At 45.5% G+C, this 25,014-nt stretch overlaps 1 protein-coding gene across 1 annotated transcript in view; it reads left to right on the top strand.

The window, feature by feature from the left end:
• MATN2 (matrilin 2) overlaps positions 1–25,014 on the top strand; it is a 61,254-nt gene that overhangs the window by 33,558 nt on the left and 2,682 nt on the right. Inside the window, exons 8-18 of the mRNA XM_082235546.1 lie at positions 3,292–3,414; positions 6,322–6,444; positions 12,231–12,353; positions 13,141–13,263; positions 14,164–14,286; positions 14,371–14,493; positions 15,731–15,853; positions 17,093–17,506; positions 21,024–21,176; positions 23,479–23,541; positions 24,077–24,187. Of these exons, the coding sequence (XP_082091672.1) occupies positions 3,292–3,414; positions 6,322–6,444; positions 12,231–12,353; positions 13,141–13,263; positions 14,164–14,286; positions 14,371–14,493; positions 15,731–15,853; positions 17,093–17,506; positions 21,024–21,176; positions 23,479–23,541; positions 24,077–24,187 (1,602 nt within the window). The remainder of the gene's footprint in view (positions 1–3,291; positions 3,415–6,321; positions 6,445–12,230; positions 12,354–13,140; positions 13,264–14,163; positions 14,287–14,370; positions 14,494–15,730; positions 15,854–17,092; positions 17,507–21,023; positions 21,177–23,478; positions 23,542–24,076; positions 24,188–25,014) is intronic.

Below are 25,014 nucleotides of genomic sequence, written 5' to 3' on the forward strand. Positions count from 1 at the left end.
TGTAACTTTTGAACATGCCTATAAAAATCACCTCCTCCTTATGTCTTCATTATAATTCCTAAAATCAATCAACCAATCCCCCAGGCACATAGAAATATCTCTGTGCCAACTTAAAGCAGCACATGTGCATTAAGAAGCGGTCCCATGACATTATTCCAAAAGACCATCCCTAAGCATCTTTAAAAACCAGTATGAAATTTAGAAGTTGCACTGACTTTTGGTGCCTGGTTTGCATGGAGGATTTTGCATGTTACCTTTTTAACTTTATGTTTATATATTACAATAGTGCAAAGTTTATTTTACTATATTCCCAGAAACAACCAGAGCCATGCATTTTGGAGAACAACACTGATGAAACCATCCTAAGAGGCAGAATTGCATCTAGGGTTGAATGGTAGGCTATGTCAGGAGCTTCTCCTACACTCAAGTAGGACCCTGGTAGAGACACATGCCCGACTGGCATGTTCTCTCCCTCCTGGTCGATTGTTCGGGAGCTTCAAAAGCTTTCTTCAGCCTGAACATCACAGCGACTGATGCCAACAGACATTGGCACACTTAGGTATCCGCAGAGCGTTCACAGCTTGCGTGACAGACCTCAGCAACTCAGCACGTTGGCTAATGTACTTTATTTACATAGAAACACACACTGAGCACTGCAACATGGCTCCCTCTCTCTCTAGCATCAGACAGCAAAGAGAATGAACAAAGGACAATAGTCCCACTTCACGGAATACAGTAACACAAACATCCTTCTCCGTCACTTCCCACTCTGTGGAGTCAAAACATCCCATAGACAACAATCCCATGACTGCAGTCATGGAGCAGGAATTCTAACAGGCTCTTGGTAGGGGGCAGTTAAATGGAACCCCAAGAGCCAGCAGCATACATCATGGAGAGAAGGCAGCACTCACCTGACCTCCAGTCAGCAACATTGCTACTGCTGCTTACTGAGAGGTAGAGGAGGAAGGGAGAGGTTGGTGTGGTGGAGCCTATCTGGAATTCCCATTTGTGTGTTTGTACCATGCCTTCCTAGAGGGACAACGGTGGCGCTGTGGGTTAAACCACAGAGCCTAGAACTTGCCGATCAGAAGGTCAGCGGTTCAAATCCCCTCGACGGGGTGAGCTCCCATTGCTCGATCCCTGCTCCTGCCAACTTAACAGTTCAAAAACATGTCAAAGTGCAAGTAGATAAATAGGAACCGCTCCAGCGGGAAGGTAAATGGCGTTTCCGTGCGCTGCTCTGGTTCACCAGAAGCGGCTTAGTCATGCTGGCCACATGACCTGGAAGCTGTACGCCGGCTCCCTCAGCCAATAAAGCGAGATGAGCGCCGCAACCCCAGAGTCAGCCATGACTGGACCTAATGGTCAGGGGTCCCTTTACCTTTACCATGCCTTCCTTAATGCCGTGTTGCCTGTAAGGAACAGCAGCACGACAGATGGGAGGTCAGATGTGCACGATAGCCCCATCACACCATCCACTACTGCCAACAGTTAAAGTTGCAGACCCTTTCTTAGTTTTCCCAAAATGAAATGCAATTCAAATCATCCCTGCACTTTACGAGTAGAACAAACAAGCATGGCAGGTGTCCCCCCCCTTTTTTTTTTTGGCAAACCATGGTGTTTCACCTCCCCCCCCCCCACAATGCACCACATAAAAAAATGAAATTTTGTGGAGCATTGCATTTTGGGAAAAATAAGATGGCGGGTGCAGTGGAGGCCCCAGTAGGCAATGCCATCACTAATGGCATCATTGGGTTTCAGCAGGTGTTCTGCTGGGTATGCTAAGCAGTGATGCTGGACCTGCTAAAATCAGCCAAGAACTCTACATAAACAAACCATATCAAGTGCAATACACACAGATAATCTCTGCAATAGCCAAATATTTTGAAAGGTCTTGTCCTCCTGATACTGTCTCTTGCATATGCAAACAGTCCTAGTGAACTCTTAATTTTGCTTTTGGTGTCTAGCTCCCAGTACGTTTCCGAGCACAATTCAAAGTGTTGGTGCTGACCTTTAAAGCCCTAAACGGCCTCGGTCCAGTATACCGGAGGCGCAGATTGCAGCTATAACAAAGGCGGCATTTTTTCATCTCCGCCAAGCTAAGCAGTTGGCCCCTTACCTCTCTCGCCCTGACCTAGCCACTGTGATCCACACGACGGTCACCTCCAGACTGGATTATTGTAACTCGCTCTACGTGGGGCTGCCCTTGAGACTGACCCAGAAACTCCAGCGGGTGCAGAATGCCGCAGCGAGACTCCTTACGGGGTCTTCGCTGCGGGATCACATTCATCCGGTGCTATACCAGCTACACTGGCTCCCAGTGGAGTACAGGATCAGGTTTAAGGTGCTGGTTTTAACCTTTAAAGCCCTATACGGCCTAGGACCCTCGTATCTACGGGACCGCCTCTCCTGGTATGCCCCACAGAGGAACTTACGGTCCTCTAATAAAAACATCTTGAAGGTCCCAGGCCACAGAGAGGTTAGGCTGGCCTCAACTAGAGCCAGGGCTTTTTCGGCTGCGGCTCCAACCTGGTGGAACGCTCTGTCACAAGAGACAAGGGCCCTGCAGGACTTGACATCTTTCCGCAGGGCCTGCAAGACAGAGCTGTTCCACCAGGCCTTTGGTTAGGGCACAGCCTGACTCCCTCCTTCAGCAATCTTTACAATACTTTAGTTTATGGTTGCCATTAATTTTGATTTTAATTAATTCTTATGATGTTTTTATATTGTTGCACTTTTTTAGTGTTGTTAGCCGCCCTGAGCCCGGCTTCGGCTGGGGAGGGCGGGATATAAATAAAAATTTATTATTATTATTATTATTATTATTATTACCTGAAGGAGCGTCTCCACCCCCATCGTTCAGCCTGGACACTGAGATCCAGCGCTGAGGGCCTTCTGGCGGTTCCCTCACTGCGAGAAGCCAAGTTACAGGGAACCAGGCAGAGGGCCTTCTCGGTAGTGGCGCCATCCCTGTGGAACGCCCTCCCTTCAGATGTCAAAGAGAACAACAACTACCAGACTTTTAGAAGACATCTGAAGGCAGCCGTGTTTAGGGAAGCTTTTAATGTTTGATGTATCACAGTATTTTAATATTCTTTTGGAAGCCGCCCAGAGTGGCTGGGGAAACCCAGCCAGATGGGCGGGGTATAAATAATAAATTATTATTATTATATTATTATAAACTGGAAGGTGAGTGTTTTTAATGGTTTTACATGATGGTTCTTAGGTATTATTTTTAAACGATTATGTTCCAGCATTGTTACATTGCATGTTTTCCTTTCCCTCCCACAGGAATAAATGTCTGTGCTTTGGGAAAACATGGCTGTGAACATGAATGTGTTAACACAGAAGACGGGTATACTTGCAGATGTCGAGCCGGATACACTCTGAACCGTGACCGCAAAACATGCAGAAGTGAGTATGTCAGACATTCTGGTGGAGTTAATCTGTGTACTGGACAGAGTTCTGAAGCAAACTTATGCTACAGATCTCCTCAGGCTTTTATAAATATGGGCTTTTGTAAAGCTAGCAAGATTCAAAATAAGCTGAGATAATGCCAGCATGTGATTTAAATATATATCTTTAACAAACAAACTTGCTGCAAAGTTCTAGAAAGAGGAATAGCTTACTGCTGGATGTATTTTCGGTCCTTATCTTAGAAAGTGTAGATAATAATTAAAACAATGAGAGCACACAGTGTGTGTGTTTTGTTATTGGTTCTGGGCCTCTCTGTTTCCTTGCTTTAGGCATCTCTTACGCAAAAAAATGACTTACTGATTTATTTTTGCAACTCCACATATTAAGTAGTTGTCCACATGGCACTTAAACTATGGAATTCACTCCCACTAGAAGTAATGATGGCTACCAGCTTGGATAGCTTTAAAAGGGAATTAGACAAATTCATGGAGAATAAGATTATCAGTTGCTATTTGCCATGAAGGCTGTATTCTGTCTCTGCTGTAAGTGGCAATATGATTTGGACTGCCAAGCTGCTAAGAATCACAAGTGGGGAGTGCTCTGTTGCAACCAGGTTCTGCTTTTGAGCTTCCACTGGGCATCTGATTGGCCAGTGCAAGAACAGGATGTTGAACTAGATGGGCCTTGGCCGATCCAGCAGTGTGATGTCGTACGTCTGTGTCGCATGTGTGATGTCACACGCATGCGACGAGCCCCTCCCCCCATGTCACACGAAACTCGGCGCCTCTGAAATCAGGATATCTATCATCTGTCCAAAAGTCTCTTTTTAAAAAAATGGTAAATGCAGCTGCAGGAGGGGGTAGGATTAGGATCAGGACTATGGCACTAAGGATGAGATTTTTAATCCTTTCTCCCTGTAACATTTTCCTGATGCAAAATCTGCCCCCAGACTACTATTTGCTCTGCAGGAGAAAACCTATAGGTTCCTCCATGGTACCACAAGTTTCCACCCTGAACCAACTGAAGCTTCAGGGAGGCAATTCATATTGAGAAAATGGTACACAGAAGCAGGGTTTGCTTAAAAAAAAAAAACACACCAAAAAAACCTCTCCTCAACACTAGGTACATGTCAAACCACAATCTCCTTCTTGTAGCTTTATTTACCACTAAAAACGCAGGAAAACTGATCACAGATCCCCTGGTGTCCTTTCCGGTTTGGCCCTGAAAAGTCAGGTCATGCAAGTGAATAGCCTCTACTATAGTCATAGAAATCAAAGAGGGTGTTCCTTTGCATGTAGCGTGAGCTCATATAATGCACTTTTCCATCCCATTCCTATACTTAGGCACAGTCTGGAGGAATTGTGCAGACTGTTTGCCTATTCGAAATGGTTCTAAGAGTGAGCTATAAAAATAGCAAAGAATGTCTGCTAGCAGAAAGTTAATAGAGGAGTTTGTTTGAAAGGGGGATTTCTTCCCTTCTCTCTCTCCCTCCCTCTCTCTCTTGGATCTATTTCCCCCCCAGAAAAAAAAAGTGTTTTGCTCTGTACTGCCAGAGCCAGCATAGAGAGAAATGTACATTCATAAAAGCACGTATCAGCTGCACCTCCCAGTTGTTCCTTCGCATGAGAAACAAACAGTCCAGGCTTTAAACCTTAACAAATACTCTGTTGCATGCATATCTGGCATTCTCTCTCCTCTGTTAGGAAGTGCTCCTGCAACATCTGAGCAGTCACGCTAATTTGCAAAATGGTGATGTTAGGTTTCCTCATTTCATATGATTAAATTATAATTCTGCTACACAGTTAATCCTGAAGATTTCACTGTGAATGTCACATTGTAGTGACTTTACCAAGTATGACTTCTACTCAAAAAATGTAAACAGTAGTCCAGTCCACCATCCACCCAGTGTAAGGGAGGTTTGGATTGCTTTGTTAATATAATAGAGTACACTTGATCAGATGTTCCCTCAGTTTTCAGGTATACAGTTGTACCTCGGATCTCGAACTGCTTAGTTGCCGAACGTTTAGGCTCCTGAACGATCAAAAATGTGAAGTGAGTGTTCCAGTTTTTGAATGTTTTTTTGGAAGTTGAACGTCCAATGCGGCTTCCAATTGGCTGCAGGACCTTCCTGCAGCCAATCAGAAGCCCGTGCTTTGGTTTCTGAACATTTTGAAGTCAAATAGACTTCTGGAACGGATTCCATTCGACTTCCAAGGTACGACTGTGTGTATATATATATATATATATATTTGCTTTCGTAGATTTTCACGGGTACAGGAATGCAGGTTTTGGTGTCTTCGGGTGTCTTCCCGTGTAAGAGTATTTTTAAATTATATGATTCATCCTGAAGATGACGAGTGAGACCTCGTCGAAACGTCGCACAGACACCCCGACTCTTACACGGGAAGACACCCGAAGACACCAAAACCTGCATATATATATATATATATATATTTGCTTTCGTAGATTTTCACGGGTATAGGAATGCAGGTTTTGGTGTCTTCGGGTGTCTTCCCGTGTAAGAGTCGGGGTGTCTGGACGACGTTTCAACGAAACGTTCCAGTAACAAGAAGCCGAAAGCACCAGCCTGAAGATGACGAGTGAGACCTCGTCGAAACGTCGCCCAGACACCCCGACTCTTACACGGGAAGACACCCGAAGACACCAAAACCTCCATATATATATATATATATATATGGGTGCAGGTGTAAAACAATGGGATCACGTGACAATGAAATGCAGAAAGTACAGTCTGTCCATTCTGTGCAAAGTTTTAACAAAGTCACAGTTTACAATGGTGGGCTTTGCTGATGGTTGTTACTTGCATATTTTTCACTTCTGGGCTTTAAAAATGCTTTAACATTCCAATGCATTCTTTGCCATTGCTGATACATAACAATCCAGGAAAAGACCACTGTGCTGAGTCCAACCATGGCTGTGAGCATCTGTGCCTGAACACCAAGGACTCTTACATTTGCCAGTGTTCTGAAGGTTTCATCATTAATGAGGATCTAAAGACCTGTTCACGTAAGTCTCTTGATTTGGTCATTGCATATAATTAGAGAAAAACAAGGTGGGTTAAAGTGCTGATTTTTTTTTATTTTGTTCTGAAAGGCAATTTTGAGGAAAACTCGAGATTATAGCATGCACTCAGGTTTTTTGGGAATGCATGATTAAAGCAGACAGATTGGAATCTTGAGGCAGTAAACAAAAACAAAGCTTTATAGTCCCGTATTCCAAGCTAGCCCTTTAAAATTGGTAGTGACATTCCCTGTTATTTTCATGTGTTCCATATCGCACCACCCTTTACTTCTGTTAGTTAGGCATTCCTCAGTGGGCTGCTAGTGGGGCCAGGCATAATACACCTTTTTGTTTTTGTTATAACCCACTGTTTTATCCGAGTCCGATGTATTGGAAGACTTGTATCTTTAAAAAAACCAAAAGCATGCATGCAAAGGTAAACAACACCTGCCTGTATGCCCACAATGGATCCCAGGTTTGTGGAACTCAGGGTGGGTGGGTTAGTACTAATTGAGGGGAAGGGGGAAAAGCACACAGTGTAAATATACCCCATCAAGCAAACCCTACCTGTGTGGATAGGGGAAAATGAGACAGAATTCAGTTGAAAGTGCTCATGTGTGGATGAACTTGCACAAGGAAAAAACAAATATGCACAACTTATATGTGCATTAACACTTTGGTGTGTACACAGCCTAAATTTTAAAAGGGGGGAGGGCCCATTCCTTAACAATTCCCCATATCACTAGTAATGAGTGATAATAACTTCCCTTTCCCCACTCAGTTAATTTTGAGAATCTTTGGGTGGTATTCAACTATGTTTTACTTAGAGTAGACCATTGAAATTGATGGACCTAACTAAGGGCTTGCCCACACTTCCGCTTGAGCTGTGCCTAGAAAGCACGGGGCTGAGTGGTTTTCCCCTTGGCCCACTCCATTCCCAGGGAAAACCTGCTCTTTAGCTCTAAATCAGAACAAACAGCAAGACATGGAAAACCCGGTTGCTATTTGCTCTGATTGAGCACCAAAGAGCAGTTTTCCCCAGGTAGGAAAGCAGCAAGACAACAGGAAGTGTGGCTAAATCCTTAGTTGTGGTTCGAGGACCCGACCCCCGCAATGTGAAATAAATACACAAGGACACGTGATATAAGGTTAAGGGGCAAGAAAAGGCCACAACTTTATTGATTACAGCAGTGAAAAGTTATTGGCTTAGGCATTGGATGATTAAAACAAGGGGGGTTTATTCACCAGTAGGTGGAGCCTGTTGATGCTAATCCAACTATAGGCTCTCCCCTGATGTCACCGGGGGTCGTGCCATGGCCTCCCGCCAAGCAGGCATCGGACAGAGTACACACTCGCGATGAGAGGACGGAGAAGAATGAGGCCGAGGAGAGGCTGGCGCCGCCGCAAAAGGCTGCTGAACACGCCCCCTCGAAGGCACCTGGTTGGATGCCTGCCGAGGGGGCGTGGGCACCAGCCAGGTGAGAGGAGGAGGCAGGGGGCTAATGCCCCCTGCTAGGGGCGGTGCTCGGGCTCCCGCCCACAACCACTCCCCTCTCTTCCAGGGAGGAGAGTCTTTATGTTCATTAGCTTCGATGGGTCTACTCCAGTGTTTCCCAACCTTTTTTGGGCAAAGGCACACTTGTTTCATGAAAAAAATCTCGAGGCACACCACCATTACAGCCCCGTGACGTCAGCGCGCAGCATCACGCCGGGAGGGACATGAATTGCTAGCAAATTACATAATCACCTCCTTGAGGGCTGGCTCATCTTCTCCGAAGGCAGAACCCCATTACCGTATTTTTCGCACTATAGGACGCACTTTTTCCCCTCCAAAAATGAAGGGGAAATGTGTGTGCGTCCTATGGTGCGAATGCAGGCTTTTGCTGAAGCCTGGAGAGCGAGAGGGGTCCGTGCGCACCGACCCCTCTCGCTCTCCAGGCTTCAGGAAGCTATCCCAAGTCTTGCAAGCCCGGCGGGATGTCCCGCGGGCTCGCAAGGCTTGCGGGCAGCAGCCTGCACCCAAAAGCTGGGGACAGCGGGGAGGCGCAGAGCCGCCACCCCGCTATTCCCCGACCTGATCTGGAGGCTGGCGGGGGGAGAAGCAAGCCTGCTTCTCCCCCCCACCATCCCCACAACCTCCAGATCAGGTCGGGGAAAAGCGGGATGGCGGCGCTCCGCCATCCCGCTATTCCCCGACCTGATCTGGAGGCTGGGGGGGGGGAGAAGCAAGCCTGCTTCTCCCCCCCCCACCATCCCCACAACCTCCTGATCAGGTCAGGGAAAAGCGGGATGGGGCGCTCCGCCATCCCGCTATTCCCCGACCTGATCTGGAGGCTGGGGGAGGGAGAAGCAAGCCTGCTTCTCCCCCCCACCATCCCCACAACCTCCAGATCAGGTCGGGGAAAAGCGGGATGGCGGCGCTCCGCCATCCCGCTATTCCCCGACCTGATCTGAAGGCTGGGGGGGGGGAGCCTCCAGGCTTCAGGAGAGCCCCACCGCCAGCCCCACAAGCTCGGGGGACAGCGGGAGAGGCGCAGCGCGCCCTTCCCGCTGTCCCCCGACTTGTCTAGAAGGCTGGCGGGGGGAGAAGCCTGCTCCTCCCCGTCGCCAGCCCCGCAAACTCGGGGGACAGCGGGAGAGGCGCAGCGCGCCTTTGCCGCTGTCCCCCGACTTGTCTAGAAGACTGGCGGGGGGAAAAGCCTGCTCCTCCCCATCGCCAGCCCCGCAAACTCGGGGGACAGCGGGAGAGGCGCAGCGCGCCTTTGCCGCTGTACCCCGACTTGTCTAGAAGGCTGGCGGGGGAAAAAGCCTGCTCCTCCCCGTCGCCAGCCCTGCAAACTGGTTTGGAGGCTGGCGGAAGGCTTCCTCCTCCCCCAGCCCCGCAAGTTCCCAGAGCGATGCCAAAGCTGCGCGCAGCTTCGGCATGGCTCTGGGTCCCGTTCTGGGGGAGGGGGAAGCTCGGGCTTCCCCGCCCCAGCCCCGCGCCTGGCGGGGGGGGGATAAATTTTTTTTGCCTTTATTCCCCCCCCCCCCAAATCTAGGTGCGTCCTATGGACCGGTGCGTCCAATAGTCCGAAAAATACAGTAATTAACAGCACAGACTCACACCATAGCCAAGACAAGGAGGGGAAACCTCAGTCATGCACAGTCATGCACATGTGGGGGCTAAATGAGGACGAAGACCGGGCAGAGAGCAGGGTTCAAATCACCCCACCTGGCCAGGACAATCCCTGGGTGCTCCCTTGGGCCACTCGCCTGACCCACCTCGCAGGGCTGTTGTTGCGAGGATAACACGGGGAGAACCACGCGCGCCCCCGGGAGCTCCTTGGAGGAGAAAGCGGGCGATGAATGCAATGCATGAAATATATGAGAGGCGACCAGGTTTTGCAGGTGAGGGGCCCCCGCCAGCCTCCGCTTCCAACACCCGGCGCAATGACGCCGAAGCTACCCCCCGGGCTCGGCTCGGGGAGCAGCGCTGCTCCCCCCTGCTCCCCTTTGCCCTCCCGGCTCTCTCTGCCGCCCACTGGGGACCCCCCTCACCTGCCAAGTCCGGAGCGCCGGTGGAAGTTGCATGCATGCATGCAGGGCGCCGCGTTGCCATTGCATTGCACTGCACTCCATGCAACGCCTGCACACATGCATTGCCTTACACGCCCGCCAAGGGGTCTCCCCGCGGTCCGATGCGTCCCCTCCGGCGCGGATGCAGCATTGCAAAAATAACCCCCCCCCCGACGCAGCCCTACCTGGGGGGCAGCCTCCGCCTCCGCCGCTCCGCCTCCGCGGGGATCCCCGGGCTCCATCCTGCCGCCCGATCTCCGCGGGGGCGCAGGCAGGCTGCGCGGGGTCTGCGCGGAAGAGCCCCTGCCCGCCCGGCCGCCGCCGCTGTGCTCATTCCATGGCCGGGAGAAGAGTGCTTCAAACAAAACGCCCGGCCCGCCAGGCCACGCTGGGAAACGTAGTTTGTGCACCCCGCGCGGGCGCGGAGCCCAAGGGCGAGGGGACTACGGATCCCGGCAGCCCCCGCGCCGGGGACGGAGGGGGAGAGGCCGGGTGCAGGGATGGAGGGACGGGTGGGCGAGCGAGTGAGTGAGTGGCAGCTGCCAAGCCTTGGCCGAGAGCCAGGAAGGGCCTCCCCGGAGGAGGAGGAGGAGGAGGAGGGAGGCGCAGAGCGGGAGGGAGGGAGGGAACCCCAGGGGTCATCTAGTGACGGCGCCCCAATCGAAAATTTGACTTAAAAAAAAATCTTTCAAATTTTTTAATGTTTCCCGCGGCACACCAGGCAACATCTCGCGGCACACTAGTGTGCCGCGGAACAGTGGTTGGGAAACACTGGTCTACTCTCTCTGAGTAAAACAGTTTAATTTCAGCCAGTCTTTTTCCTACATAAAAGTAAAATCAAGGAATGTGACCATCGGCACAACAACGGTGATAAGCAGCCATTCATGATTATGATACTACTGGTACTTGATGAGGGTTAGCAGAAATATGTAGTTTTAAGATAACTACCTGGTATGTATGTAATCATATGAACAACACCCTGTGGTTGAGTAGTTAAAACAGAAACTTGGATGCTGTGGCTTGAAAGGAAAAACTGAAAATTAAGGGGAATAACACTTTAGTGCTAGCTATTCTAACCCAGCCCTAGGTGTCTGTTTGAATCCAGAGTAGCCAAAAAAGCAGCAGGCTTGCTGAAATAGTTTTATCAACTTACCAATGGAAAGAGTTCTTTCCTGGGTAACAGGAGAAATGTTTATCCTTGATGGAGTTTTATTTTCCTCCGGGCAGCACTTGGGATTTCCATCAAAAGCTCTAAAATTTTATATTCGCTACTCAACTCCTGTGTGTAAAGTTCTCATTTTATGGCTTTTCCTTCTGGAGATTCTTACTTCCCAATTTGCCTTGCTTATTATTTAGAAACAGGCAATACTTCTTTTGTGCTGCTAGGAAATCTCATGGGTTATATTACTCAGTTGACCTGAAGTTTAACAATTGCTTAAATCAACAGCAGAGGAAAGAGCCCAGCACACTCATTCTAGTTCTAATACAAAGCACTTGAGAAATAAGTGGCTATAATCCCTTGTGCAAGCAAAGAATTATTCAACATCGGGGGGGGGGGGCAAATTAGCCTTTTTGTGACCCACCATTGTCTCCCAAGAGAGACAGATGCCAACAAATTTCTGTTATGTTTTTAGTTATGTATCTTTTTTAAAAAACAGGTTGTAAGCCACCTTCAGCGTGGCTTTAACTTTGGGAAAGTGCCATACAAATAAAATGATTGATTGGTCTAATTACCAAGGGGTACTTTCAATCACAGGGAGCCAATGTAGTGCCCACCAGATATTGTTGGACTGCAACTTCCTGAACAATGGCCATGCTGACTGAAGGGAGCTGTGGTCCAGTATCCTCTGGAGGATTCCATATTGTCAGTTCTTCCTGCTTTAAATGCACAGGAACTCCAGATACACATTGGAGTACACAAACTAGAGTCATAGGGTCCATTGGTCTGCTCTTGGTGGTGTGGCACTAAGTGAAAGTGCATATGTCCTTTCCCCCCACCCCCCGGCACCCACCCCCCAAAAAAAAGATTGGGCAAGGGGTGTTTACTTTATTTCTGTGCACAGGAGACTAAATCTATCAACTCTTTAGAAACTTCCTCGGTTATCATCCTGTTTGCCCTGACTTCATTTCCCTCCACTTCCTTTGTTGTTTCCTTTGCCTGTTTTCAAGTTCCCTGGGTGTCAGGACTCTTCTTTGCAAATACATAATAATAATCACAACTTTTTTATTCCCAGGGGTGGACTATTGTTTGCTGAATGACCACAACTGTGAACATTTGTGTGTAAATAGTGAAAGATCTTACGCCTGCCAGTGCTTTGAAGGATATGTGCTGCGTGGGGATGGGAGAACTTGCAAACGTAAGTTTGTTTCCCCCAACCTAGTTCACTTATTTTCTCTCTCTATATATATATATGTGTGTGTGTGTGTGTGTGTGTGTGTGTGTATGGAAGTGAGAGCTGGACAATAAAGAAGGCTGATCGCCAAAGAATTGATGCTTTTGAATTATGGTGCTGGAAGAGACTCTTGAGAGTCCCATGGACTGCAAGAAGATCAAACCTATCCATTCTTAAGGAAATCAGCCCTGAGTGCTCACTGGAAGGACAGATCGTGAAGCTGAGGCTCCAATACTTTGACCACCTCATGAGAAGAGAAGACTCCCTGGAAAAGACCCTGATGTTGGGAAAGATGGAGGGCACAAGGAGAAGGGGACGACAGAGGACGAGATGGTTGGACAGTGTTCTCAGAGCTACCAGCATAAGTTTGACCAAACTGCGGGAGGCAGTGGAAGGCAGGAGTACCTGGCGTTCTCTGGTCCATGGGGTCACGAAGAGTCGGACACGACTAAACAACAACAACAACTATATGTATATAGTTAATATATATGTTAACAGATAAATAAAAATTGCCAGTTGTTATTACTGTGAATAACATAGTTACAGAATTACCCATGGGGGGGTTGTTTTCAGACACTAGTAGATTTAAGCAGTATTGTGTATTATGATGATTGTTGAGCTCGAACCAAAGTTAAAATGAGTGATTATGAGAGGGAGCTTGGGGAAGCAGAGCCAAAGGTTTTATAGTCTTCATGTTGACTCATGGGGCGATCATGTGGTGTTACAAAAGAAACGAATTGTCTGTTTTCAGGTAGAGATGTCTGTAGATCTGTTGACCATGGATGTGAGCACATTTGTGTGAGTGATGGCATTTCCTATGCCTGCAAGTGCCACGAGGAATTCATACTGAGCGAAGATGGGAAGACCTGCAGAAGTAAGCAAGCACTCCTTAATGGGCTATTCATTCTGAAGGCCCTGCTTTCAGAGGCTGGGAGCGCTGTTTCAGCGCTTCCCTCCCTGCAGCTCAGGTGTGTGCTATGCTAGAGCTCATCTTTGTCTACTGAACTAACTGGGTGTTGCAGGTGGAGGACCAGTGAGGGCTGTAGAGATAGTTCCTGCTGCTATCTCATGTTGAATCCATGGGCATCCAAGGGCAAATAGCCCTGATCTCTAGGCCTCCTTAGGCATGATGAGAGTGGTCTCATGCTTCTGCTGTCTTGCTGGAGCTTGCACATCTTTCCACAGGGGAAATGCATGGGTTTCCTTTTGTATTTTATAAGAGGCTGCAGAAAGTGGAAATGTGAGTACACTTGCACATATTATTTCCCCAAATTTCTCGTGACGTGCAATGAAGTCCTCAGCAAATTGAGATTGTGTCTCATAGAGCGTCTCTGACTAGCACATGGCTAGTTGCATGCTACTTCTGAAGCAGGCTTGCAGCCCCCTAATAGAGCTGGGGAGGTCCTGGAGAGCTCACTTGGAAGCTTGTAGCAGGATTCTGCCAGATGATGGTCTACCAGTTCACTGTTTCTAATCTAAAGTCGCCATTGAGAAATATGTCCTCAAATCAGTTGGCTGTGGCTGTGTTTGTGCTAATAAATACAGCATCACTTATATCTGCAGTACTAGGAAGCATGCATACTAAAGGAGGATGTGAAAATCTGAACCAATTACACAGTGAAAAATGGGCTCACAATTGTCATGTGAATTCATTTTGACAATTGTGCGAAAGCAGGGCGTGATCTGAGTTTTATTTCATCTTTGCAATATTGGTCATTCTACCTTTGCATTTATTTCATCTGGAAAACTTATTAATTGTGAAAATTATCATTAGGTAAAGACCTCTGTAAATCGGTTGATCATGGCTGTGAGCACCTGTGTGTCAACAGTGGATACTCCTATGCCTGCAAGTGCCACGATGGATTTGCATTAAGAGATGATGGGAAGACATGCAGAAGTAAGCAGCTCAGTCTTGATCAAATAATAGTTATTGTAAATCTGTTCCATCTGTTTTAATCAGCAAACTCTTAACTATACTCAGATCAAGATGTCTGCAAATCTGTTGACCACGGATGCGAACATGTCTGTGTTAGTAATGGGGATTCATATACCTGCAAGTGCCATGAGGGATTTCTATTAAAGCAAGATGGGAAAATGTGTGGAAGTAAGTAATTTGATTATTCCTCCTATCAAATGAATTGCTGTTTTTTAAAGTTGTTGTTCTCCTTGTAGAAACACGGGCCCAGTACACATGCAACCCTGCTTCTACTCCAGCACACACAAGAAGAGATTGGAGGCATTTGCTTCTGGGCTATACTAACCATAGGGACATGGGAGGCGCTGTGGGTTAAACCACAAAGCCTAGGACTTGCCAATCAGAAGGTCGGCGGTTCGAATCCCCACGACAGGGTGAGCTCCCGTTGTTTGGTCTCTGCTCCTGCCAACCTAGCAGTTCGAAAGCACATCAAAGTGCAAGTAGATAAATAGGTACCACTCCGGTGGGAAGGTAAACGGCGTTTCCATGCGCTGCTCTGGTTCGCCAAAAGTGGCTTTGTCATGCTGGCCACATGAACCGGAAGCTGTACACCGGCTCCCTCAGCCAATAAAATGAGATGAGCGCCGCAACCCCAGAGTCGGTCACGACTGGACCTAACGGTCAGGGGTCCCTTTACCTTTATACTAACCATAGTTTGACATTTTTATTTTTTATTTTTTATATTTTTTTCTGTCCTGCCCTTCTTCCCAAATGAGCCCAGAGCGCAAACAATCAAGCAGTTAAAACAATACATTTAAATAAAATAAATATTTAAAAGCATTAAGAACACCTAAAAACATTTTAAAACATGCCTTCACGACCAATAAATTCAAGATTGCCAGGATTTCAGTTTCAAATGGCTAGGTGAACAGAAATGTTTTTAATTCCCCTTGAATGTTAATAACGAGGGAGGGCATTCCACAAAAGGGATTTCCACCACCAAGAAGACCCTGTGATGTCCGACCAGGTCAAACTGTCTTTAGTTTAAGCTGTGGTGTATTAAAACAAGCCAATATTAAAGTATGGTTTCTGATTCTGGCTTGTTCCAGTAAAGCATAGTTTAAATGATGCAATCATGGTTCAGAAATTAACAATGCACTTTAAACAGTGCAGTTTAAACCAGGAAGAATGTTGTCAGTCTGCCTCTCTGGTACATGCTGGTTGGGAGGTCAAATTGAGTTAGGAAGATGAGTGAAGCATCAGGTTAGGAAGATGAGGCCAGCCAGCCAGGCTCATTTCCCTGTTTCTTTGAGGCCCTAAGCTGCGAAGATTAAAATATGTGAAGCACCTGACCTGACTATTCTACAATCTTTGTACTTACCAATAAAATTTTGATAAACAACCAAGTATTCTAATTTGTTTTCAGCCAAAGACTTTTGCAAGACCATCGACCATGGCTGTGAACATGTTTGCATGAATAATAACAATTCCTACTCCTGCAAATGCCATGAGGGATTCGTACTGGAAGAGAATGGGAAGACATGCAGAAGTAAGTCACCAGATCTTTAGTCTTTGTTTCGTTCTTCAGATGTCCTTTGATTCTTAAAGGAAGGAATCCAGCACTGTAAAAGTGCTATATAATCTGAGGTCATGAAAGCTGGAAAATGTGTTTAAGAAAATACAGAGTATTCTAGGAAACAACAGTAGGAGCCAGCAAGAGGAAACAATAAGTGGCCTTCCTTTGGAATCTACAATTCTTTTGCAGCACTGGGAATGGGACTGTTCCAACTCAGATATTTTGCAGTATAAAAAGTGACAGTCCTCTTAATGCTGCACAAAGGTGACCCTGCATATTCAGGGTTGTGCCTTGTTAGGCTGGTAGGGTTGCAAAGTGGATAGGCTATTGGGTTAGGACTGAAGACACCCTGGTTCAAATCCCAACTCAGCTTGAACCTCACTAGATGATTATGGACCATTCTGCCTAACCCACTTGTGGGACAAGATTCTTTTTCTTCTGCTTTTGGAACAGAAATCTTCTCATACTACAGGAGCTGAGGGAACCAGTCTGGTTTACCTTGCCTGGCGAATCCCTAACCATCCAGCTAATCTCTTAGTCAAGTCCTGTCTGACTTTTAAAACTGACAGGTTCTATCTTGACTGGCTGACACTTCGCCCGGCCTTGTTTGGCTGAAGGATCTCCAGAGATATGACTCAAGTCCACCAGTCACAATTACAAATTGAGGGTTCCCTAACATTAAGGACGGCAGGATAGTCTGTGCTCATATGGAACACAATGTATGTCGTGTGAACTGGAGTATATATGTGCACATTTCAGGCACCAGATTTGGATAGTTGCTTTTACCATCCACTTCTTTAGTCTAGACAGAATGTATGTATGTCAAATTCTGGAGGAGATGGCAACCAACTTTATTGGTTACAAGAAATAAATACTAGTAGTGTGCCCACATGAACACTGTGCTGCCTGTATTTTAACCTGTCTGTGTTAAATTGCAAATAGCCTTGCTTCTTACAACATTCTCAGTTATGTCTGAAATATGACGGAAAGCTGGGCTGATTTCTCCTTTTTAATTTATTTGCTGTCAGTATGGGATTTTCAGAATGGAATAATAGGTCTTTATTCACCCTTAGGTGATACACTGAGTTTATTTCACTGTGCTGCTGTTTTTATGTTGCTGTTTTATGTTCGTTCATTGTGTTTCCAAAAAAACAACAACGCCTGGATTTTATTTTATTTATTAATTGTTCCTTTCCCATTTTATTTCCAAAGGATGCACTGAAGGCCCAGTTGATCTCGTGTTTGTGATAGATGGATCAAAAAGTCTGGGAGAGAATAATTTTGAAATTGTCAAAGAGTTTGTTTTGGGAATCTTGGACACTCTCACCATCTCTCCCAAAGCTTCACAAGTTGGTTTGATACAATATTCTACTCAGGTTCGCACCGAATTCACACTGAAACAATTCAGCACCGCCAAAGACATGAAGAAAGCAGTGTCTCAAATTAAATATATGGGGAAGGGCTCCATGACTGGACTTGCCCTGAAGCAGATGGTTGAGAGAAGCTTCACAGAAGCAGAGGGCGCCAGACGCTTGTCAGCAAAAGTTCCCCGAGTGTCTATTGTGTTTACAGATGGACGGGCCCAAGATGAAGTTTCTGAATGGGCTGCTAAAGCAAAGCAAAAGGGTATGATGGGAGTATACTTACAATTATAAGCAGGAAGTCTGCGAAGGTGCTAGTTACCCATGTGTATTTGTACCATAACTATACAGTGATACCTCGGGTTAAGTACTTAATTCATTCAGGAGGTCCGTTCTTAACCTGAAACTGTTCTTAACCTGAAGCACCACTTTAGCTAATGAGGCCTCCCGCTGCCACCGCACCACCAGAGCACGATTTCTGTTCTTATCCTGAAGCAAAGTTCTTAACCTGAAGCACTATTTCTGGGTTAGTGGAGTCTGTAACCTGCAGCGTATGTAACCTGAAGCAGATGTAACCCGAGGTAACACTGTATAGGCAATGACCACTTTGCCCGGGAGTTGCATTCCTGAGCCCTGTGCACATCGGCAGAGCATTTGTGAGCCCTAAATGCACCTAAAATGGTTGTTGCCTGTATATACAGTTTATTGTGTGCTTGCACCAAAGAGGTGATCCTGCAGAGTGTCTGAGGTAGGGGCTGGGGAGAGCTTCGATTCAGTTCACAGTTTAAAGGCTAATCTACCAAATTCACATTTTCCAAAGCAATATGAGAACTGAAACACGGGTATCATTCAAAATTTGCACTTATCTAAATTTTGTGATGCAGTGTTTCAACCAAACAAAAGTTTACAAAATTGCATGTGTGCATTAAAGTGTTATTGGTAAAAATAACATTAAAAATATGGGGAAATTGCTTGTAAAAAAATTTATTAGGAGAAATGTGCACCAGTATGCAGAAGAACTTTCATAACAATTTATAATTAGGAAAAATGAAAGAGAGAGAACTGAAATGGATGAATCCTTCCACCCCAAGTCTTAGGGTTATCTCTGACCACCGGTCCTGCTAACTAGGGATGATGGGAGTTGTAGTCCAACAACATCTAGGGACCCAAGGTTGAGAAAAGTTTCTTTAAGCAATTAAAATGTGGAAGCACCCATACACCCGTACACCAGAGTTCTTAAGACTAGAGCAGGCATCCCCAACCTGCAGCCCTCCAGATTTTTTGGCCTACAACTCCCATAATCCCTAGCTAACAGGACCAGTGGTCAGGGATGAAGGGAATTGTAGTTCAAAACATCTGGAGGGACAAAGGTTGGGGGTGCCTGGACTAGAGTTTCCAGATTGAAAGCCAGCGTATATGCATATGCCTTTCAATTTTTCAGTGGCACATAGCACTAAATCACAATTCCTCATTGCCGGCAAACTTGGGGTAATCTGGTTCATTCAAACTATGGTTTGTCCATAGCTTAAATCAGGCATAGTCAAACTCAGCCCTCCAGATGTTTTGGGACTACAACTCCCATCATCCCTGACCACTGGTCCTGTTAGCTAGGGCTCATGGGAGTTGTAGTCCCAAAACATCTGGAGGGCAGAGTTTGACTATGCCTGGCTTAAATTAACCAAAGCTCCTAGTTGTCAGTTGTAAAGGGGAACTTGAGTTAATTTAAAGGCAGTTTGAAAAACCTGATCTCCTCTTGGCTGTGTGAGAGAAGGGAAGGGGATAGGGGGAGCACATGAGGCCAAAGCTCATCATTGCTTGATACATCCCATTCCTGGCATGCCTGGAGTTCTGATAACTTACAACAAGTTGGGGAAGAGAGATGAGCTGAGGAGGCTGGGAAGAAGCCACATCTGGACTTGTCTCCTGCTTCATTAGCAGATTTAAAGGTATATGCCTGTTGTTCTGGCTTTCAGCCCGGTAACCTAACCTGAGATTGATGAGCTGCACAAGTTGTGGGACTCAAAACATTTGATACATTGCTAGGAATTGGCCTGCGGTGAGTTATCTTCTGAGGCAGAGGAGACATTTATGATCCAGGCCTAGATTTACTTCCAAAGACATACAGTGAAGTCATTCATCAAAAATGGCACATGCTGCTGCTTTCCCCATTGACAAACATGCCAAGATTCTGCCAGAAATGAGCCCTATGAGTCAGTGCAGCACCAGAGCAGCCAATAAGAGTTGTGCTCAGCATGAAGTTTGGTCTGGAATGTTTCATTGTTGATATCCCACCTTTTAAAGAACAGAGTCCCAGCATGGATAGTTCATTCATGAAAATAAAGCAAGAATTTGGAATGATATTTTTCCTCCTGGCTGATGAAAAGCTATTTAAGGGGATATTGGTGCAGGAATTCAAAATGGAGAGGACTTACATGCCCCCCCCCGGAACAGAAGTAATGACAAAATGTAGTAGACATGCAAGTTGTTGCTGGATGTACTCACCGTTCCCAGGGGCTTCCACAGAAATATAAGAACTGACAAGTGCAGCAATCTTTTCTGATATCTGAAGACTTCTTCAGTAACAAGGATATCCTTTAAAGTGAGGTAGCTAATGGATGGTCCTCCAGATGTGGACTCCAGCTCCCACTAGCCCCAGCCAGCATGGCCAGTAGAATTGTAGAGCTGCAAGGGACCCCAATGGTAATCTAGTCCAACCCCCTGCCTTGCAGGAAATTCAGGGATGGGAGTTAAAGTCCAGCAAACTCTTAGAGGGTCACAGGTTAGCCATCGCTGATTTAAAGAATGACCATGGATCTACTTCTGTTCAAGAATATGCTATGCAATCCACAATTAAATTAATTAAATACAAGGAACTACTTGATATCTATTAAAAAAAACCAAAAAACACCAACATTATTGATAAGTCAGATGTGCCTAAGAGGATTTTTCAAACGCAGAGCAATCTGGACAAGTAATAATTGTTCCTTTTAAAAAAAATTAACGTATGCTATCCATGATGTTTCTGGGTTACTCAAGCCCCAGATTGATGCCATAGGAATGGACAAAAATTTAGCCTTCCACAAATGGAAGAGCTTCTCTCTGGTTGGTGCTGACTTGCAACAGTGGAATACCCTCACTGGTGGGGTGCGTCTATGTCCCTCTTTATTAATATTCACAGGGAATTTTCAAACATGCCTGTTTACCCAGACGTTTGGTGTCTGACAGATAATGTTCGTGGCAACCTTGAAATTATTAGCTGTGAGGTTATAGAATTGTTTTAAGATGTTTAAAATATTTTATTTTTAATTCAGTTATACTGAAATCCTTTGGTTGAGATTCTGGAATCTCAATAAAGTGATACTGGGCAATGAATAAATAGAGATTTTAAACATGACTAGTCAGATATAGCCAACTGAGCCATCACCTGGAATAAGGAACATGGCAGCCACTACATTTGGGCATCAGTCAAAGACAAATCATGTTTCAACTGAATCTGCTTCAATTTGATGAGACTAACTTGCCCCATTGATTTCAATGGCACTTAAGCTAGTGCATGTATTGTTGCTGCTCAGGTTGTTTTTTTAAATAAAAGACAAGTTTCTGAATGTAAGTCCTGTCCCCATGGACACCCTTCCTAAATATCAGCACTGATCTCCATTCTTGCAGAATTATCTTGCATTGGTGTAAGGGGTCATGTGATAACATAGAAGCATTTTCCTTTCCATTGACCATGCTGTGCCTTAACATAGTATCGTTTGACCATAAACAACTTTTTTTTTTAGGAATCACAGTGTATGCCATCGGAATAGGGAAAGCAATTGAGGAAGAATTACGAGAAATCGCTTCCGACCCTCCAGACAAACATCTTTTCTACGCAGAGGATTTCAGTGCCATGGAAGAGATTAGTGAAAAGCTGCAAAACCGAATCTGTGAAGGTAATAATTGTCCCAGATTTAGTTTTCTTGTATGAACAATTAATGCAGACAGAAGTTTGTGGCCTGGCAGAAGCGATCTAACCATTTGTCTTGAACATCTGCAGAAATCACAGGGATACGTGTAAAACACAATGACCAATGAGCCACTGGGAAGAGTAATATTTCAGCTGTTTATCACTCGGGGAATATTTGACTTTATTCTAATGCCAGGGACATATACAATCATTTCTACTATTTCTGCCAGCTTAACAAGTCATGTATGAAATGTACAACTCAAGAAACCCAGGAGAACTGGCAACGCCCTCCCCTTCCTATATACTGCAGAAAGATCATCAGTAGTTCTAAAAAACAACTACACCATGCACGATCCATTCCTTTGGGGATATTTGGTAATTTATAGTTTTCTGTTGGTCAGTATTAGTCACATCTGAGGGAATATGATGGAATACAGGGGAAGGACACAGGCAGCACTGAGTGGCAACAAGGAAGAAGTCACAGTAAAAACATATTCTTTGGCATAGTGATTTTTAGAATAAAAATGAGTAGACAAATTCAGAAATGAATGACTCCAGGCTTGAAGTATTTTATTCCAGTTCTTTGAGCCATGGATCTGGCTTTCTATTGCTTATTTTAATTTCTTCCTGGCGGCCGCTATTCTCTCAGGTCAGCTGCTAACATGGACGTAAATCCTGCACTGGCTAGGAGATGCCTTCAATTTATCTTCCATATTCTCTCCCACGTTCATTACTTGCATTCATACATGACACAAATGCTCAAAAGAATCTCACTTGCGCTTTTAATACAATGTATGAAAATGTTTCAATAAGAGCTGGAGATAACTAGTACTGGATAAGTGCTTATCATGCTGCCTGGCATACACAATTCTACTTCTCAGTAGGATTGTAACTGATTAAACCATTTTTTTAAACTAAAGCTGTCCCCAGTTAATTAGGCAGCAGATTGAGGGTTTTAAAAATATGTTAATGCAATACTTTAAAAAAAAAACACCTGTAGACTGCAAACACAATCTTTTAAAGTGGTGTTGCCCCCTCTCTTCTCTCACCAAGGAAGAATCCTTCTTCTAAGATGACACATTCATGCGTAATCTAAAAACAAAGTACAGTGGTACCTCGGTTCTCAAACTTAATCTGTTCTGGGAGTCCGTTCGACTCCTGAAACCATTTGAAAACCAAGACGTGGCTTCCGATTGGCTGCAGGAGCTTCCTGCACTCAACTGGAAGCCGTGTCGGACGTTCAGTTTCCAAAAAGCGTTCACAAACCAGAGCACTTACTTCCGGGTTTGTGGTGTTCAGGAGCTGATTTGTTCAACAACTAAGCCGTTTGAGAACCAAGGTACCACTGTGTATCCCTCAGCTCAGAAAGTTTGGGTTGGATCCAATGAAAGGAGTCCTTCTGTCAGCTAAAGGAGCACTTCTATTAGAGAAAGCCTCCTTACTTAGGAAGCTCCTTCTTTCAGAGGCAGAGAACTTTTAGGTCCAAATCTCTTTGGGAGGCGGGTGGCACTGTGGTCTAAACCACTGAGCCAATCAGAAGGTTGGCAGTTTGAATCCCCGCGATGGGGTGAGCTCCCGTTGCTCGGTCCCTGCTTCTGCCCAACTAGCAGTTCGAAAGCACGTCAAAGCGCAAGTAGATAAATAGGTACCGCTCCAGCGGGAAGGTAAACAGCGTTTCTGTGCGCTGCTATGATTTCGCCAGATGCAGCTTAATCATGCTGGCCACATGACCTGGAAGCTGTCTGTGGACAAACACCGGCTCCTTCGGCCTGTAAAGCGAGATGAACGCCACAAGCCCAGCGTCGTCCGCGACTGGACCTAACAGTCAGGGGTCCCTTTACCTTTAATAGTGTATAAGATGCTTCCCTATGCACCTCCAGATAATTGACAAATAACCCACTTTGCATCATACCACCTTCAGGTATCCAATATATTTTGTTTGTGTGTGTTTTATCCCTACCCTCACAATTGTTTCACCTTTTATCTGTGGCAACCTCTGCAATAGGAGGAACATTTTTCATACTCTCTGAAGTAATACATGTTTCTGCAGGCAAGACCATGACCTCCCAAGCACATATGCATATATATTCAATGATGACCTAGCAAAGAACAAGCAGTAACAACTGAAATGATCCTGTTGAATGATTTTCTGTTGTCCAAAAACAATTCTAGCCATCTAAATCTCCTTGAAATATCATTAGTCTTCCTGGTTTATTCTAGATCATTAGTATGTTACAGATTTATGCAATAAATGCTGTTTCATTTCATGTTGACAATATTTCTTCCAGGTCTGAAAGGCCACCAGGATTTGCCAGCAAATGTCCTTTATTCAGAAGATTCCCATTCTCAAGGTTTGAGATTCTAAGTCTGTGTATCTTCCATTTCCAGCTCACCTAGTTCTCCACTAAGCATTTGTCATTCTCAATCATTTCTTGAAAAAGTAATATTAGGCCACTTTCATTGTAATGCTGTTGCTGAGCTCATTTTTAAATATTTGTATCAATATAAAATGAGTGCAAATCCATATGCAACACATGCTCTTGGTACACTTTTCATCACCTTATACAGAGGTTCAGGCACACAGGCAAGTATTTTTAAAATTAGAACATTTCAACTAAATCCATTCTTTAATTTTGAAATCCTACTATGCTTGTTATATATTATCTCTGTAGATCTGGGTTAATCTAAAAGCTTCACACAAAAAGCAAACTGAGGAATTATCTTTTTTAGCACAGTATACTCAGTCTTCTTTCACTAAAAAAAACACACAGATACACAAAACTACTAAAATAAAAAGCTAGATGGCAACAAGGAACAAGAAAATATGTAAGATACAACGCGGCTTACTATATTAAATTCAGTTCTGTTCTTTATGGCTCCTTACAGAACCTGAAGCAGCTACCCTAGCAATCAAAGACGTTCTTGCCTGTTCCAATTTTGCAGTACATCACAAGTATCTCTTTGAAGAAAAACAGCTGCGATCAAAAGTAGCTTCAGGTAAATATACTTCCATTCTACACTTTAGCATGGATATACCGTATTTTTCGTCCTATAGGACACACTTTTTCCCCTCCAAAAATGAAGGGGAAATGTGTGTGCGTCCTATGGGGCGAATGCAGGCTTTCGCTGAAGCCTGGAGAGTGAGAGGTGTTGGTGCGCACCGACCCCTCTCGCTCTCCAGGCTTCAGGAAGCTATCCGCATGCCTTGCACGCCCGGGGGGAGTTCCCGCGGGCGCGCAAGGCTTGCGGTTGGCAGCCTGCAGCGCGGAGCACGGGGCGCCCTCCAGAGGACGCCCCGTGCTTCGTGCAGGTGTCCGCAAGCTTTGCATGCCCGGCGGGAGTTGCCGCCGGGCTCGCAAGGCTTGCGGATAGCAGCCTGTTCTGGGGGCTGGGGGAAATTTTTTTTTATTCATTCCCCCCCCCCCAAATGAGGTGCATCCTATGGGCCAGTGCGCACTATAGGGCAAAAAATACGGTATTTATCCTCCGACACAGGAGGACCCCTCCTCAGTTGCAATCCCCACCTACAACTGAAGTAGTCCATTCCAGACACACACGTACCACTTCAGTTTACCCTATTTATTGGCTATTTACTGTAATTCATCACAGCCAAGTCCGAATCTGAATGGAGAGGAGGGCTCTGCTGGATCAGCTTGGATTTGTGCTGAATTGGGAAAGCATTAAGTATTCAATTTTATCAATGCTGTCAGTGCAAAAATGTCGTCTACTTCAAATAATCCCAATCCTGGTATTATTATTTTTCCAGCAGGCTATGCACTTCTCATCCTGCATGATTGTCAACCCTCAGAAGGGTTACATGGATT

Source organism: Podarcis vaucheri (genome assembly GCF_965113315.1).
Source record: "Podarcis vaucheri genome assembly, chromosome: 8".
Lineage (NCBI taxonomy): Eukaryota > Metazoa > Chordata > Lepidosauria > Squamata > Lacertidae > Podarcis > Podarcis vaucheri.